The 13,056-nt window shown below is 50.8% G+C and overlaps 2 protein-coding genes across 10 annotated transcripts in view; both read right to left on the bottom strand.

Moving 5' to 3' along the window:
• Positions 1-57: 57 nt before the first annotated feature.
• On the bottom strand, positions 58-6,285 carry TMEM120A (transmembrane protein 120A). The gene is made up of 12 exons (XM_037139153.2): positions 6,095-6,285; positions 4,304-4,422; positions 3,965-4,081; positions 1,918-1,977; positions 1,617-1,712; positions 1,448-1,537; positions 1,176-1,241; positions 1,023-1,084; positions 826-918; positions 629-693; positions 466-534; positions 58-387 (listed from the first exon to the last, which is right to left on the bottom strand). The coding sequence occupies exons 1-12, from the start codon at positions 6,173-6,175 to the stop codon at positions 274-276; spliced, it is 1,032 nt and encodes a 343-aa protein (XP_036995048.2). The 5' UTR covers positions 6,176-6,285; the 3' UTR covers positions 58-273.
• Positions 6,286-7,602: 1,317 nt separating this feature from the next.
• Positions 7,603-13,056, bottom strand: part of STYXL1 (serine/threonine/tyrosine interacting like 1) — a 67,226-nt gene continuing 61,772 nt past the window's right edge. For 8 of the 9 annotated variants that reach the window (XM_037139159.2, XM_037139157.2, XM_037139156.2 and 5 more), the window contains one exon: positions 7,603-7,846. In XM_037139159.2, the coding sequence (XP_036995054.1) occupies positions 7,715-7,846 (132 nt within the window). In that variant the 3' untranslated portion in view covers positions 7,603-7,714. The remainder of the gene's footprint in view (positions 7,847-13,056) is intronic. The other variant, XM_053655349.1, reaches the window with a different exon arrangement.

Genomic DNA, 13,056 nt, shown 5'->3' on the forward strand with positions numbered 1-13,056 from the left:
ACAGAGAGCCACCAGGCCCCTGCCTAACCCTCAGGAGACCACACACCTCAAGCCACCTCTGTGCCCCTCTTCCTTTATTGTGGCCACTGGCCCCCAGCTCCCCACAGGCTGGGACGCAGGCCCAGGTCTGCTCCAGTGTAGCCTTAAGGGCCCACAGAGCCCACAAAACCCAAGGAGAGCGGCAAAGACCTCCCTGGATGAGGGAGTCCCCACCCCCTCAAACAACACACAGATCCAGAAGCCCTTCGGGGCTGGTGGGCAGAACACCCAGCCTCAATCCTTCTTGCTTCTGTGCCGCTGACTATGGAATTTCTGGTGCAGGACTCGCAGGGTGGTGAAGAAATTGCCAAGGAAGAGGAGGAGGAAGGGGAGGCCACACATGAGCACCTGGGGGAGGAATCAGGGTTAGGAAACCCAGGGCTGAAACCCAGTCCCCCTGGCGCCCTTTCCAGGGCCCCAGCTCACCTGCCACTCCTTGCACTCAGGATCCCGGGCCAAGTTGAACAACGTCAGAGCGTTATAAAGCTGCCAGAACTGGGAGGAAGGGGTATTTCACATAGAATGTGGTCCCTGCTTCAGCCAGAGCAGGAGCTGGACAGCCAGATGGACAGGGACACACACAACTTACATGTCCAAAGAAAAGAAAGGGCAGCAGGAAGGTGAGGCCCCGCCACATCCAGGACTGGAAGCCCTCTGTGAAGGAGAAGGAGCGGGGCACAGAATAACCAGAGTGGAGAGAGAGACACATGACCCAGGTGGAGAGGAAAGGACCTCCCCATTCCATCTCCTGGTCAGGACCCACGGCGGAAGGCCACGCTGACTCACCCACGGTGAGGTCCATGGTGTGCCTCTCACCCAAGGCCCGCAGGCGGTACAGACAGCCACTCTGGTAGTAATACTGGAGGAACTGCACAAAGCCTGGGGGGTTGGGGGGCATCAGGGCTGGGCTGGAGCCCCAAGTCCTTCCCGGTCCCTCCCCCTGGGCAGGACCTGAGCTGAGCAGGGGCCTCTGAGGCACTCACTCTGATACATGGAGAAGGACAGGAATTGGTTCCGGAACTTCTGATACATGAGGCCGTCGGGCCTAAGGCAGAAAGTGGAGGGGTGGGCAGCTTGGAGGTGCCAACTCTCCCTGTCCTGGCCCCCCACCAAGGGGACCAGGCTGCACTACTCACCATGTCAGCATGACTCCCGACAGGAACGTGGACACATAGTGATGGAAAACCCACCAGCCTTTGATCCTGTACCAGGAAGCTGCTGTCACTCCCGTAGCCCTTAGCCCCCAGGGTTGGCGCTTGGGGACAGGGAGCTGTTTGAGGTGGGAAGAAACCAGCACCCCAGCCCAGTCCCTGCTTCTTGCAGGGCCACAGCACTCCCCCCACCACTTCCTCGGGTAGCTCCAATACCCGCCCCCCCCCCCAGGAGCTAGAGTTAGGCCCTTGCCTACCTGGAGCCATTGTTGATGAGGATGCTCTCTCGGATGGTCAGGGTGCAGTAATACCACACCAACAAGAAGTTGAAGACCGAGTCTGTCACCCTGCAGAGGAGGACACAAGGTTGGCACTGGTGGAGCTGGGAGAAAACAAGGATCTGGCCACAGGCAGCAGGACACCCACCTGGAGTTGAGGAGGAAGCGGCAGGTGAAGGAGATGAGGATGAGGATGATGGTGAGGTAGAGCTTGAACTTCTCATACTCATCTTTGTAGGCAAACCTGGGGAGGGCACACAGCCATGGGACAGGCTGGGATGCTGGCAGGACCCACCCTCACCGCTGCCTGAGGAGGGAGGCACCTGCTCCAGACACACTTCGTGTGTGGCGTGGGGCCGGCATGGAGGAGTAGCCCCTGATCCCCAAGGCTCAGGTACAGCTGGGGCAGAGTGGAAAGGACTGAGACCCAGCCCACGATAGCCAATTACTTAGCCTGCTTGCTCAGGAGTGTCACGTTGACGTTGCCCAGAACCAGGCTCAAGTACAACCTAGGGAAGGGGGAGACGGGGTGAGAAGAGGTCCCGACCTAGAGGGAAGCCAAGGGCCCAGAGCCCCAGAGTGGGCCAGGCCAGCCTTGGTCACCACCACCACTCAGCCTTCCCATGGCCTTGGTTTAGGGCTGATCTTGGGAGGCTGTAGACCAGCTCCACAGGAAACGCTGATGCCCAGCCTTTCCTCCTGCCTGTTCCTAAATCCTGCTCCAAGGCAAACCAACATGCCCTCCTTCGTTTGTCATCATCACCCACACTCCCCCACCTCAGGACCTCAAGAGCACCCCACGGAAGCCCTTGCCCGCATCTCAGATTGCCCCTGTGGGCCTCACTGTCTGGGTGCAGGATCACCATCTGTCACCTACCCCACAGTAGGTGCCCTGTACTTCCAAGAACCTGCAGCCCCAAGTCCCCTGCAGCAACCTACATCCCCAACCACGCCAGGACCTATCCCCAGCCCAGAGTAGCCTCTGGCAATGCGGGTTGTTTTCTGACCTGAGTTTTATTCACCACATGGACCCTTCCCCCACAGAGGCTCCCAGGCCCTGCTGACCCTGGGACTCTTTCCTGAGCCAGCCAAGTCCCCAAGCCCTCCTTCACATGTCAGCTTCTTGCCAACCTGTTACTCCCAGCTCCTGGCAATGCTATCACACCCACCAGCTAAGCGTGTCTTGTCCTTCTCTGCCAGAGAGACTTCAAGAGGTGACCAGAGTCACAGTTGTGTACTAAGCAGCTGCATCCATACATGGGCTCTTGTCCACACTCAAACCATATGGATGGGCTCAGAGTAGTTAAGGGACTTGCCCAAGGCTGTGGAGACTAAAGGGCAGCATAGGTGGGACTTGGACCAGGCTTCCGGGTTGCCTCTCAGCACCACCACCAGCTCCCTGTCCCATCCTGGGAGTGGCCTGACAAACCCTTTCCCTAGACTCCCCATCCTGTCTCCTTCCAGGCACCTGACATCTCTCCTGCTTGCACCAGCACCTCATCTCTGCAGCCCTCCCATCTCAAACCACAGGGGCCCATGCCCAGCCCTCTCCATCTTCCCAGGAGGTTTCCTCTGTCACTTGGTGCCCCTTTTCTGGGCCTCCTCTCTCTGCTGGCCCTACCTCTCAGCAAGCAGATATACTCAAGTCCATGCCATGTTCAAAGTTACACATACACCCAAGCAAAAGCCCCCCACCAACCCTCATGGTAGTACTAGCCTCTCTTTCTGTTCACAGCCCCTGAAGTGTGGCCTAAACTTGGCTGTCTCCTCAGCTCTTCTGTCATTCCCAATATTAACTTCCACTCACACAGCCCTGTGAAGTGGTTCTCTCCAAGGTCACCCTGACTTCCAGAAAGCATTTCCCCTTTCCCCTTCATTACTGAATGTGACCCCCACAGCCATCTGCTCTGAAGCCGCTGGCCACTCCCCTTGCCTTCTGGGACATGCTCTTTCCCAGCAGTCTGGCTACCTGCTGTCTCTGCTGCATTTTTGTTGTTTTTGTTCAGCCCAGGGCTCTGCACTGTACCTGCCCATCCGCCTCGGTTGTGGAAGTGCATACTTACTTAACCGGTCACATCCCCTGCCTCCTGGGCTCCCCTGTGATCCCATCACGACCTCTCGACCTCCCACCTCCCAGCATACCCGCTGCTACTGCATTCCTGAGTTGGCCGGGCTCATTCCTTCACCCTTTATAACTCCCCACTCAGGCCTCACCTACTCCAGGGGGTTCTCTGACCTCCTGGGCTGGATTAAGAGCCTTCTTGCTCCGTTTCCTGTAGTTCCACCACAAAGCACCTGATCACAGTAAACTGTCACTGCCACCCAGCTGTCTCCCTGCTCCCCTGAAACAGAATGCTCCCCAAAAGGTGCCTGACTACTCAGCCCAGAGTGGGCCCAGGGAACATCTGCTGACCAAATGATCAAGCAGAGGAAGAGCACACTACAGGCCTCTCTTCCAGGAATGGCTGTAAACTGCATTTGAGGGAGGGGTCTCACCCATTCTTCTTGGGCAAATAGGCCTCCATATCGAAGAAGAGGCCTTGGCGTTCCTTGATCTGGCTCTCCAGCTCCTTCGCATCTTCCTTGACCTCCACTGGGAGGGAGGGTTTGCATCTGCAGGTGGGGCCACAGAAGCCGGAGTCAGAGCAGGAGTACTATGGTGGCACTAGTGGGACAGGAGAGCCACCATGGTCCAGAGAGGAGAGGTACAGTGCCAGGGACACTCCCAGAGTCAGCACCAGCCCTCTGCCCCACTAGCTCAGACACCCACCCCCCAGACCAAGACCAAGGGGACATGGGGGGACATGGCAGGCCATGAGGAGGGGGCATCCTAACTTCTTCAGGATGATGGCCAGCTGCTGGAGCTGCTTCTTCTGCCGAGTGATAGAGCTGGTACAGTTGTTCTGCAGTTTGGTCAGCTCCTCCAGCTTCAGGCGGTACAGCCGGTGGGTCTCCTGAAGACCAGATTGAGGGGAAGGGTCAGACTGCTCGGAGGGCACTGAGCCAAAGCCTGCTGGGCGGGGGGTGGTGGTGGGGGACACAGACTCCTCCAGGGCTCCTTGGGAGGGCCTCAGCAGGAAATGAGGCAGCCAGCTGTGCCAGTCCAGGGACCTCCCCAAGACTGGCAAGGAAATAGAGTTCTTCCAGCAAGCCCAGACGCCCCCCTGGCACCTCTCCCAGAAACGGACTCATTCCCCGAGGATTTTTTTTTCAGTCTCAGCCCATCCACAAGTTGTTCCCATCCCTCTCTATTCCACCCTGGTTCTAGGCTTATGTGCCCACCTTCTGGACGAAGCAGCCTGCCTGAAGCCACCCTTGGCCCTCTCAGATCCTCCTGCCCATCCATCCTACATGTGCAGGGAAAGCTGGGGATGGCCAAGACACCTTCTGCTCTGGCATTCCCAGCATCTTCCTTCCAGGTTAAAGGTCATCAGGTTTCAGCCCTTGGACCTTCTACTATAAGACCAGTCCATACCCCTCTCCAGTACCTTTGACCCGAAGCTTCCCAGAGCACTTTGCCCTGGTGGGTAGGTCTAGAGAAGAAGCAGACTGGATACTGGGCAATGGTAAACGTAAGGAAGGCCAGGCAGGGGCTGAGACCAGGACAGTGGTGATCAGGCTGGGAACCTGGGTCTGCTCTGCTCAGGACTCTGCGAAGAAGTACTAGTGGCAGCAGGTTTGGCTGGCCAGGGGGCAGGTAGGCTTCGATATGGACAGGAAATGGCTGGAACCAGTCCAGGAGAAGCAAAGGCCTAATCAAAAGTCCAGATTGCCTGAGCTCTACCCTGTCTAGGTCTTGTTTCTCACACCAAGGAGGGGCACCACACCCCCTCAGAACCCAGCAAGTTCCACCTCTGCCCAAGCCCGGCCAGCAGCCTAGCCCCTTCCTCCCTTGACTCCTCACAGAACAGCACTGCGGCCCATACAAGCCAGCTCCCGCCAATTCCTCCAGTGGCTTCCCACTGGTCTTAAAGAGACTCCCAGCCCGGCCAGGTCCATGAGGTCCCTTACCACTTATCCCCTCACTCTTTGCAGCAGCTACAAGGACCTGCCTTCGTGGCCACTGTCCTTCACTCTGGATAGGCCCCGCCCCTGTCCTGGCCGGGGACTTCACCTCAACACCACTTTCCCGGCCCAGACCTAGCTGCCTCCTGTGGCACACCCTAAGTGCACGCAGTCCAGACCTCGCTGCCCGGAGGGCGGGATGGCACTCCTGGTGGCTCCCGCCGGGCCGCGCCCACGGCATGTTTGCTGAGAGACTGACCGACCCAAAACGGCCTGGCCAGCTCTGACTCAAGGGGCCACGCTACTGGAAGAAAACGTGGTCGGGATCACAGCCCCTTTCCGAGGCCCTCGCGGGAGGCCGCAGGTCCAACAGGCGCAATGGGGTCCCACCGGGTTCACGTCCGCCGCGGGCGAAGTGCCCCCTTCAGACAGCTCATATGAGGTCGAGAGGAGAGTCCAGCCAGGACGCAGGGCCCGAGTCCTCGCTGCCCTCCGGAACAACACCAGGGACCACAACCCCTGACCCTGAGCTCCCGGCTGCCTGACATAGAGCTGCCAGAGCCTTGACCCCAGCCAAAGAGACATGGCTCCAGGCCAATGGGTGCCTGCATGGGTGCTCACCTGGATGCTCTGGAAGTCCTGCTGCAGCTCCTCCCAGTCCCGCAGGCAGTCGCCCAGCGGGCCCGGGGGCGTGGGAGGCATGCCTGCCAGGCCAACAGCCAGACGAGCAGAGGGTAGAGGACGCTGCAGCAACCCTCACGGGCCGAGGCGCCTCAGCCTCCGCCGCCCCCCGCCCGCTTCCGGGCTCGCACTGCAACGCTGACCAATGGAAAAGGGGCCTGTAGCTGCGAACTTACTGGCCCCGCCCCTATCTGAGCCAATCCGGGCCCGGGGCGCGGCCTAGGCGGAGCCAAAGTGCACATACTGCGGTTTAGCCCAGCGACCAGGGTCCTGAACAAGAGCTGGGGCGGTGGTGACCCCTCGCTGTGCTCCACTGATTGTGCCAACCTCGTTCTGCAGCCAGCAGTGCCCCAGCCCGTCATGCTGGAAGTAAATCAAAGTCCAGAGAAGTGACATGTACCTCACTTTTGTTCTTGGGACAACCGCGGGGAGAGTCTCTGCTGGGAGAGAGTTCTGAATCTCTTACCTCGCTTGGATTTTGAGTGTCCTCCTTACTCTCCCTCTGCCTCCAGGCTCACAGCTACTGTCCCTTCACACAGCTACCAAAATGCTCTTCCTAAATGCAAGGCTAATCCCCACCACGTGCCTGCTGAAAACTTTCCAAAGGCTCTGCCCTGCCTACTGGGATGTCTCTGACAGAGCCATTGCTCTGCCATCAGCCCAGGCTGTGTTCCAGCTAAGACCCTGACTAAAGCCTGTGTTGCCAGAAAGCCCTTATCTCACTCCTTGGGGGCTTGGGCTTCCACTGGGGACAGGGGCAACCGCCAACCCTCTACAGACATGAGATGGTGTTCATACTATGTCCCCAGCCCTGCCCAGCTGGCAGATAATAATTTCTGAATGAACAATTGATGGACATCCTAAATTCTTCATCAGTCCCCTTGTCTGTACTCTCTCCTGACTCCAGTGCTCAAAGCACATTCTGAAGAAAACTCCCTTTGAGACCTGAGGAATTTATAGAAACCTGGGTATGGAAGATAGGACAGGTAGGAATCTTCTTGGTGAACACAGCCAGGTAGAAATGAGAGGAAGAAATCTGTACAGTTGTTGAACCCCTGGAGTGGTGAGGCATACTGGAGCTGGGGATGAGGCAAATGTGTGCCCTCGCGACAGGAGTCTCTCAGCTGTCGAACCTGGGGCCTGGTCTTGGCATCGCTAGGACTGGGGGGTCTCTGCCCACAGGTGGGCATTGTGGCACTCCCTGTGGTCTAACACTGGAGCAGAAACCCCAGGAGTTCCCCACAGGCAGCCTTCAAAGGGTCTAAGTCATGGGTGGAGGGCATGTGGGGCAGCTGTTCTGGCGGTCAGATGCTCTTCCAGAGGCAGCCGCATGATTATGGTGGGAGTGGTCCAGGATGATGCAGGAATGGGGGTGCTCACTGAGTTTGAGCAGGGGGCACCTGCTATGAACAAGGAGCCTGGGAAAAACTGATGCAGGAGGCTGACAATAGGCTAGCAAAGGCCTTCTTCCACACCAACCTGGTTACACACATCCTGGCCCACTACCCACAAGAAGCTCCCAAGCAAAGTTCTTCAGGACCTACAGCTGGACCACAGAGATCAGTAGAGTGGATCTGAGACATCTGTGACAGAGCCTCCAAGAACAATCTTCTCCCACTTTGACAGCTGAGCCACTAAGGCTCGATTTGGCCGCATGTTGTTTTTGCACTTCTTGACGTAGGCCCACGACCTCTGTGAACATAAGGAGAGAAAAACTTCAGAATTGGCTGGGGCTGGTGTGGCTCAGTGGAATGAATTCCAGCTTGGGAACCAACCGGTCACAGTTTTAATTTCCAGTAGGAGCACATGCTTGGGTTTCGGGCCAGGTCCCCAGTAGGGGGTGTGTGAGAGGCAACCAACCACGTGTCGATGTTTCTCTCCCTCTCTTTCTCCCTCCCTTCCCCTCTATCTAAAAAATGGATAGAGAGAAAGAAAGGAAAGAAAGAAAAAAAGAAAGAAAGACTTCAGAACTGGACCTGGGCCCTTTCCACTTAGATCACAACCAGCTCAGATGGCACAGGAGGCATTTGTCCAGGACAAACAACATGGCTTAAAGGCTGGGCACGGAAATAACAGGGGTTAATATACCAGGGCAAAGGAACTGTAGGAGCTGGCTCTGGCTTTGGCAAGCCCCTCTGCACCTCTGATTCTGAATACAGACACAGGAACCATTATTTCAAAGGGCTTCTGTGAAGGTTGAAACTACATGCACAAAACCTCCCACGAGCAAGGAAAGCACCATGGCCATGCCTAGTACATGGTGCAGCCTCAACTAAGGTTCATGTTGTAAGTGGATAAATTAATGGAAAGAGGAAGAGAACTATGGGCAAATTCTCTAAAGAAGGAAAATCAAAGCTGCTTTCTTTCAGGCATCCATCCTTAAATGCAGGAAGTTATTACAGGGAGGAAAGTGGCAAGCTGGTCTCATCTGGATTGAGGACTGAGGAAAAGGGAAAAGGCTTTAAAACTGGTGCCTCAACAAACTAGGAATAAAAGGAAACCACCTCAACATAATAAAGGTCATATACAAAAAGCCCACAGACAACATCATAATCAATGGTGAAAGACCGGAAACTTTTCCTGTTTGAACAGGACAAGGCAAGGATGCACTGTTTCACCATTACTATTTAACATTGTATTGGAAGTCCTAGCCAGAGTAATTAGGAAAAATAAAAATGGGGGGGGGGGGGGAGAAGGCATCCAAATTGAAAAGGAAGAAGTAAAATGATCTATTTTTGCAGATGACATGTTCTTTTATGTAGAATACCTTAAAGATTACACTCCCCCCAAAAAAACAGCCTATTAAAACTAATAAATGAATTTTAGTGAACTTATGGGATACAAAATCAACACTCAAAATCGGTTATGTGCCTATAAAATAGCAATAAATAATCCAAAAGGGAAACTAAGAAAACAATTGTATCTACAATAGCATCAAAAAGAATACTTAGGAGTAAACTTAAACAAGGATGTAAAAGACTTGTACCCCAAAACCACAAACTGTTGATAAAAGAAATTAAAGAGACATAAATAAATGAAAAGTTATCCCATTTACATGGATTGGATGACTTAATAGTGTTAAGATGTTGACACTACCTGAAGTAATCTATAGATTTAATGCAATCTCTATCAATATCCCAATGGCATTTTTTTTGCAGAAATAGAAAATGGCATTCTGTAACTCATGCAGAATCTCAAGGAATCACCAAATAGCAAAAACAATCACATAAAAAGAAAAACAAAGTTGGAGGCATCACACTTTCCTGATTTCAAACCTTCAAAGTTATTATAAAACTGTAATAATCAAAACAATATGGTCCTGGCATAAAGACAGATACTTAGACCAATGGAATGAAATAGCCCAGAAATAAGCCCTTACATATATGGTCAAGTGATTTCTACAATGGTGCCAAAACCATTTAATGGAGAAAGGACAGCCTTTTAAACAAGTGGTGTTAGGAATACCTACATGCAAAAGAATAAAGCTGGACCTTTTCTTATACCATGCACAAAAATTAACTCAAAATAATTGAAGAACTAAATGTAAGAGCTAAGGGACTTCCAGCCAAGATGAAGGCATATGTAGATACACTTTGCTTCCTCACACAACCAAAAGAAAAATAACAACCAATTTTAAAAAAGAAAACAACCAGAACTGCCACAAAATCAAACTGCATGGAAGTCCAACAACCAAGGAATTAAAGAAGAAACATTCATCCAGACTAGTAGGAGAGGCAGAGATGGGCAGTCAGGGTGGAGAGGACATGTGGCAAGGCAGTAGCTGGCAGTCAGGATTCCCCACATTCGGGTATGGATAAGCCAGGAGGAGTGAGACAAACCCAGGGTTCCAGTGCAGGGAAATAAAGCCTCAAAACCTCTGGCTGTAAAAATCTGTGGGGGTTGCCACAGTGGGATAAACACCCAGTCTCACAGTCGAGTTTATTGGAGAGGCCAATGGGATCCTAGAACAACCCCACAACCCCACCTACCTGGGACTCAGCACAGTTTATAAAAGGGCACAATCTGCTTGTGGGAAGTAAGGGAAGTAATGGAAAATGGGGCAAGAGCTGAGCAGGGGCATTTTTCCCTCTCTGACCCCTCCCCCACTTACAGCACCACAACAAAGAAATACGTTTTGCCCCACCCTGGCAAATACCAAAAGCTCCACCCCTTACAATATAACAGGTACACCAAGACAAAGATATATGGCCCAAATGAAAGAATAGATCAAAGCTCCAGAAAAACAACTAAGCAACAAAGAGATAGCCAGCCTATCAGATGTAGACTTCAAAACACTGGAAATCAGAATGTTCACAGAAACAGTTGAATATGCTGGAAAAATAGAGGAAAAAATGAATAGAGGGAATCAGCAGTGATGGGAAGGAAACCAGGACTCAAATCAACAGTTTGGAGCATGAAGGAAGAAATAAATATTCAACCAGAACAGAATGAAGAAACAAGAATTCAAAAAAAATTAGGAGAGGCCTAGGAACTTCTGGGACTTTCAATGTTCTAACATCCAAATCATAGGGGTTCCAGAAGGAAAAGAGGAAGAGCGAGAAATTGAAAACTTGTTTGAAAAAATAATGAAGGAGAACTTCCCCAATCTGGCACAGGAAATAGGCTTCCAGGAAGTCTAGGAAGCTCAGAGTCCAAAGAAGTTGGAGCCAAGGAAGCACACACCAAGGCACATCACAATTGCATTACCCAAGATTAAAGATAAGGAGAGAATCTTAAAAGTAGCAAGAGAAAAGTTGTAGTTACCTATAAAGGAGTTCCCATAAGACTATAAACTGATTTCTAAAAAAAAAAAAGCAAAAAACAAAAAAAACCCACAAACCTTACAGGCAAAGAAGAGGCTGGAAAGAAGTTTTCAAAGTCATGAAAGACAAGGACTTACATCCAAGTTTACTATATCCAACTAAGCTATCATTTAAATGGAAGGGCAGATAAAGTGCTTCCCAGATAAGGTCAAGTTCAAGGAGTTCCTCATTACCAAGCCCTTAATATATGAAATGTTAAAGAGACTTATCTAAGAAAAGGAAGGTATCATAAATATAAATAGTAAAATGACAACAAACTCACAACTATCAACAACTGAACCTTAAAATAACAGATACAAAAACAAACTAAGCAAACAACTAGAACAGGAACAGAATCACAGAAATGGAGATCACATGGAGGGTTACCAGCAAGGATGAGGAGGAATGATAATGAGGGAAAAGGTACAGGGAATAAGAAGCATAAGTGGTAGGTACAAAATAGACAGGGGAAGGTTAAGAATACTATAGGAAGTGGAGAAGCCAAAAATTTATATGTATAACCCATGGACATCAACTAATGAGAAATAAATGCTGGTGGGAGAAGGTGCATGGCCAAGGGGAGTAGAGAGAAGAAAAAAATCGGACAACTGTAATAGCATAATCAATAAAATATATTTAAAAAAATAATAAGCCCTGGCTGGTGTAGCTCAGTGGATTGAGCACGGGCCTGCGAACCAAACAATCGCGGTTCGATTCCCAGTCAGGGCACATGCCTGGGTTGCAGACCAGTTCCTTGCAGACCAATTCCCAGCAGGGGATGCATGAAAGGCAACCATACATTGATGTTTCTCTCCCTCTCTCCTTCCCTTCCCCTCTAAAGATAAATAAATAAAATCTTTAAAAAAAAGATTAAAAAAATAATAATAAAATAAATGTAAGAGCTAAAACTAAAAACCTCTTAGAAGAAAACATAGGTAAAGCTCTATGACATTGGATTTGGAAATTCATTCTTGAATATGACTTTGTAAAAGCACAGGTGATAAAAAAATAAATTAAACATCAAAATTAAAAACATTTTTGCATCAAAACAATCAGACTTCCAGTCAAGATGGAGACATAGGTAAACTTGGCTCACCTCCTCACACAACCACAACAAAAATTACAACTAAACTACACCCAGAATCATCAGAACATTACGCTGTATGAAAGTCTGACAACCAAGGAATTAAAGAAACCACAAATTCATCCAGATGGTCAGGAGGAGGAGAGATGCAGAGAGATATGAAAAGACACAAAGATGCAAAGAAGTATAGAGATGCAGAATGGGCAGCCCACATGGTGGGTAAAAATTAGGAGCAAGGGATCCCAGCCCCACACCAGACCCAGCCAAGTGTTCTAGCACCAGTAAGATAAGTCCCCATAACTTCTGGCTATAAAAACCAGTTGGGGTTAGGGCGATGGAAGAAACTGCAAGATTCTCCAGAGTATCCTCTTAAAGGGCCCACAATGGACTTAGAACTTATTCAGACTCACTCCCTCTGGGCTTCAGCACCAGGGCAATAGCTGGAAGGGCACCAGTGGCATATGGGGAGAAACTGAAGTGTCTGCCATGAGGACAAATGCAGGAGACACCTTCCTCTCAGACAAAACTCCAGACACCAGGCAGCAGCATTGTCCCCCTCTCTAAGCCCTCCATCACACAGAGCCACAGACCAGCAAAATAGGTTGCCCCACCCTGGCATTTATCTAAGGCTCTATACCATTCAACTTACTGGTTCACTTTTCTACAATAGGCCATGCTACTAAGACAGGGAGTCAAAGCAGCTCTACCTAATAACATAAACAAACACAGGGAGGCTGCCAAAATGAGAGACAAAGAAATATGGCCCAAATGAAAGAACAGTACAAAACTCTAGAAAAATAACTAAACAAAATGGAGATGAGCAATCTATCAGACGCAGAGTTCAAAACACTGGTAATCAGGAAGCTCAAGGAACTCATTGGGTACTTCAACAGCATAAAAAAAGACCCAGGCAGAAATGAAACTTACATTAAGAAAAATAAAGAAAAATCTACAGGGAACAAACAGTGCAATGGATAAAGCTGAGAATCATATCAATGATTTGGAACATAAGGAAG

Source organism: Artibeus jamaicensis, unplaced genomic scaffold (genome assembly GCF_021234435.1).
Source record: "Artibeus jamaicensis isolate MK-2021 breed Jamaican fruit bat unplaced genomic scaffold, CSHL_Jam_final contig_956, whole genome shotgun sequence".
Lineage (NCBI taxonomy): Eukaryota > Metazoa > Chordata > Mammalia > Chiroptera > Phyllostomidae > Artibeus > Artibeus jamaicensis.

Bases quoted from the DNA above. Each gene is read 5' to 3' on its own strand.
- TMEM120A (XM_037139153.2), bottom strand. From the start codon at position 6,175: ATGCCTCCCACGCCCCCGGGCCCGCTGGGCGACTGCCTGCGGGACTGG. The intron at 1,713-1,917 runs GTAATTGGCTAT...TGCCCTCCCCAG, and splicing joins CTCCTGAGCAAGCAGGCTAA to GTTTGCCTACAAAGATGAGT. The intron at 535-628 runs GTAAGTTGTGTG...CCTTCCTCCCAG, and splicing joins CCTTTCTTTTCTTTGGACAT to TTCTGGCAGCTTTATAACGC.